Raw genomic sequence first — 4,328 nt, 5'->3', positions numbered from 1 at the left:
GTCCTGAGCTGCGTCCTGAACTGCGTGCTGAGCTTTGTCCTGAGCTGCGTCCGTCCTGAGCTGCGTCCTTAGCTGTGTCCTGAGCTGCGTCCTGAACTGCGTGCTGAGCTTTGTCCTGAGCTGCATCCGTCCTGAGTTGCGTCATTAGCTGTGTCCTGAGCTGCGTCCTGAACTGCGTGCTGAGCTTTGTCCTGAGCTGCGTCCGTCCTGAGCTGCGTCCTTAGCTGCATCCGTCCTGAGCTGCGTCCGTCCTGAGCTGCGTCCTGAGTCCTGAGCTGCTGCGTCCTGGGCTGCATCCTGAGCTGCGTCCTGAGCTGCGTCTGTCCTGAGCTGCATCCATCCTGAGCTGCGTCCTCAGCTGCGTCCTGAGCTGCGTCCGTCCTCAGCTGCATCTGTCCTCAGCTGCGTCCGTCCTCAGCTGCATCCGTCCTCAGCTGCGTCCTGAGCTGCGTCCTGAGCTGCGTCCGTCCTCAGCTGCGTCCTCAGCTGCGTCCTGAGCTGTGTCCTGAGCTGCGTCCTGAGCTGTGTCCTCAGCTGTGTCCGTCCTGAGCTGCATCCTGAGCTGCGTCCTCAGCTGCGTCCTCAGCTGCGTTCTCAGCTGTGTCCGTCCTGAGCTGCATCCTGAGCTGCGTCCTGAGCTGCGTCCTGAGCTGCGTCCTGAGCTGCGTCTGTCCTGAGCTGCATCCGTCCTCAGCTGCGTCCGTCCTGAGCTGCATCCGTCCTCAGCTGCATCCTGAGCTGCGTCCGTCCTCAGCTGCATCTGTCCTCAGCTGCGTCCGTCCTCAGCTGCATCCGTCCTGAGCTGCGTCCTCAGCTGCGTCCTCAGCTGCGTCCGTCCTGAGCTGCATCCGTCCTGAGCTGCGTCCGTCCTGAGCTGCGTCCGTCCTGAGCTGCGTCCTCAGCTGTGTCCGTCCTCAGCTGCGTCCTCAGCTGCGTCCTGAGCTGTGTCCTGAGCTGCGTCCTGAGCTGTGTCCTCAGCTGTGTCCGTCCTGAGCTGCATCCTGCGCTGCGTCCTCAGCTGCGTCCTCAGCTGTGTCCGTCCTGAGCTGCATCCTGAGTTGTGTCCTCAGCTGTGTCCGTCCTGAGCTGAATCCTGAGCTGCGTCCTGAGCTGCGTCCTGAGCTGCGTCCTGAGCTGTGTCCTGAGCTGCGTCCTGAGCTGCATCCTGAGCTGCATCCGTCCTGAGCTGCATCCGTCCTGAGCTGCGTCATTAGCTGTGTCCTGAGCTGCGTCCTGAACTGCATGCTGAGCTTTGTCCTGAGCTGCGTCCGTCCTGAGCTGCGTACTTAGCTGTGTCCTGAGCTGCGTCCTTAGCTGTGTCCTGAGCTGCGTCAGTCCTGAGCTGCATCCTGAGCTGTGTCCTGAGCTGCGTCCGTCCTCAGCTGCGTCCTGAGTCCTGAGCTGCGTCCTGAGCTGCTGCGTCCTGAGCTGCATCCTGAGCTGTGTCCTGAGCTGCGTCCTGAGCTGCGTCTGTCCTGAGCTGCATCCGTCCTGAGCTGTGTCCTCAGCTGCGTCCTGAGCTGCGTCCGTCCTCAGCTGCATCCGTCCTCAGCTGCGTCCTGAGCTGCGTCCGTCCTCAGCTGCGTCCGTCCTCAGCTACATCCGTCCTGAGCTGCGTCCCCAGCTGCGTCCTCAGCTGCGTCTGTCCTGAGCTGCGTCTGTCCTGAGCTGCATCCGTCCTGTGCTGCGTCCTCAGCTGCGTCCTCAGCTGCGTCCTCAGCTGTGTCCGTCCTCAGCTGCGTCCTGAGCTGCGTCCTGAGCTGTGTCCTCAGCTGTGTCCGTCCTGAGCTGCATCCTGAGCTGCGTCCTGAGCTGCGTCCTGAGCTGCGTCCTGAGCTGTATCCTGAGCTGTGTCCTGAGCTGCGTCCTGAGCTGCGTCCTGAGCTGCGTCCGTCCTGAGCTGCGTCCGTCCTGAGCTGCGTCTGTCCTCTGGCAGCAGATTGTTTGTGATTGGAGTTTTAATGAGGAAGTGGAGACAAAGGCGAGCCGTTACACAACAGGCCAAACGCTGTTTGTTCTCAGAGCGAGGAAGACGAGGATGAAGAGGAGGACACAGCCCGGCGGCCTGTGAGAGCTTTAAATTAGCAGAAACATCTGCTCTATGTGTCGACGTCATGTTTATGATGATAATTGAGTCAAATCATAAACCATAATAACCCCCCCCCCCCATCAGGGCCAAATATTTATCAGTGCTAATTTCTAAAGCAGCTTAGCGGCAGCGTTGGCGGCGGCAGCTCAGGGTTCAGGATGGTTTTTGGCTTTGCTGCCTGTTTGGATGAAGCAACAGAACAAAAGCTGCTTCATCAGAAGAACTGGTTGGATGCCAAGACGACACACACTGACACACAGTTGGTTGGGGGGGGGGAGGTTGGCGTTGCTCGGTGCCCCACGTTGGCTCTGCAGCCATTTTAGTTTCTGATGAAAACAGCTTTGTTTCCACTGAGCAGCTACAAACACTGACTGAGCAGGAGGTCATGGAGGACCCATCAGACGGTTCCTCTGATGGTCGTTGGTCTCAGTCTGTCACATTGTGATGTAAAGTTTACTCTGCTGAGTTTCCTATAAAACGGCGTGCAGACTCGTCAGCTGGTCTCTGTCATGGCATGTTCATAAACCTGTGAGCAGATCTGAACATAACATACATGAACGCTGCAGGAAACTCTAATCTGGTCGTAGGCACGTGTGAATGTTCATGAGCGCCAAACAATCGTAAGCTGACAGCATGCTAACGCTAGTCAGTAATTAGCATACAGCCCCGCCCACAAATATCCAGAGACGCCATATATGGAGGTGATGACGACTGTGGACAGGTGCGTCCTGATGAAGGAGATACAAACAGACGAGCAGGAGAATCAATGTGAAGCAGCTGCAGAACATTTCAAATCTTCTGAAACTGAATTTTGTGTCTCAGGACCTGTCTGCTCACACACACTGGGGGCTTCTGGGAAATGTAGTTGTATCATTGTAGCAGAGTGTTAACCCTTTGTGTTGTGTTTCCTCAGTACGTGTTTGACTATCAGGACGGCGACGTGTTCGGCTGCGTGGCGGACGTCGGCTGGATCACGGGACACAGCTACGTGGTGTACGGCCCGCTGTGTAACGGCGCCACCACCGTCCTGTTTGAGAGCATACCTGTTTACCCAGACCCAGGTAAGACTCACAGACCATATTTATATATATATATATATGTATATATTAAGATTCCAAGATTCAATACTTTATTGCCATACAACTAGCACAAGTCGTTAGGGAATTGCTGCAGTGCGCTCTACATAGCAGGACAACCACAAGACAAAACAACAAACCAGAAAACAAATAAAAACAGGACACAGGACATTCTTCATGGCTGACACACGGTCACAATTGTCATGAGAACAGGTCATACCTCACACGCCTTGACATGTTTTGAACCTGGATGTTAGTCCAGGAGGCTAAAGGCTAAATACATATCTATCTCTACCTATCTATCTATCTATCTATCTAGATAGATAGATAGATAGATAGATAGACAGGTGTACAGGTGCACTAATGCACAGGTGCACAGGTGCACAGGTGTACAGGTGCACAGGTGTACAGGTGCACTAATGCACAGGTGCACAGGTGCACAGGTGTACAGGTGCACAGGTGTACAGGTGCACAGGTGCACAGGTGCACAGGTGTACAGGTGCACAGGTGTACAGGTGCACTAATGCACAGGTGTACAGGTGTTGATGTGAGGTTGTAGTTTTATGGCGTGCGTCCAGCCTCTTGTTACTCATTAATGTTGGTTTATGACCTTGGGCTGCGGAGCGGAGTCTCGTTATCTCACCTCTGCTGGTTTATTGTCGGGTTTCCACTCGGCTCCTGAGAGGAAGTGAAGTGACCTCTGGTTGATGTGACCTTTGACCTTTGTTTGTTTAGTTTTATTCAGACATTCAGGCTGTGATGTTAGAAATAAGGAAAATGACACCTTGATGATGATGATGGTGATGATGATGATGATTGTGATGATGGTGATGGTGATGATGGTGATGATGATGATGATGATGATGATGATGGTGATGATGATGATGATGATGATTGTGATGATGGTGATGGTGATGGTGGTGATGGTGATGATGGTGATGATGAAGATGGTGATGGTGGTGATGATGATGATGGTGATGATGATGATGGTGATGATGATGATGATGATGATAATGATGTTGATGATGATGATGATGATGATGATGGTGATGATGATGGTGATGATGATGATGGTGATGATCAATCAATCAATCAATTTTATTTATAAAGCCCAATATCACAAATCACAATTTGCCTCACAGGGCTTTACAGCATACGACATC

At 53.5% G+C, this 4,328-nt stretch overlaps 1 protein-coding gene across 2 annotated transcripts in view; it reads left to right on the top strand.

Moving 5' to 3' along the window:
* Window positions 1-4,328, top strand: part of acss1 (acyl-CoA synthetase short chain family member 1) — a 39,238-nt gene that overhangs the window by 14,303 nt on the left and 20,607 nt on the right. For both annotated transcript variants that reach the window (XM_050071660.1, XM_050071661.1), the window contains exon 6: window positions 3,003-3,150. In XM_050071660.1, coding sequence (XP_049927617.1) covers window positions 3,003-3,150 — 148 coding nt within the window. The remainder of the gene's footprint in view (window positions 1-3,002; window positions 3,151-4,328) is intronic.

The sequence above is a fragment of the Epinephelus moara genome, chromosome 19, assembly GCF_006386435.1.
Source record: "Epinephelus moara isolate mb chromosome 19, YSFRI_EMoa_1.0, whole genome shotgun sequence".
Classification (NCBI taxonomy): Eukaryota; Metazoa; Chordata; class Actinopteri; order Perciformes; family Serranidae; genus Epinephelus; species Epinephelus moara.
The sequence above is the reverse complement of the archived record's forward strand: the minus strand, read 5'-3'. Positions and strand labels throughout refer to the sequence as shown.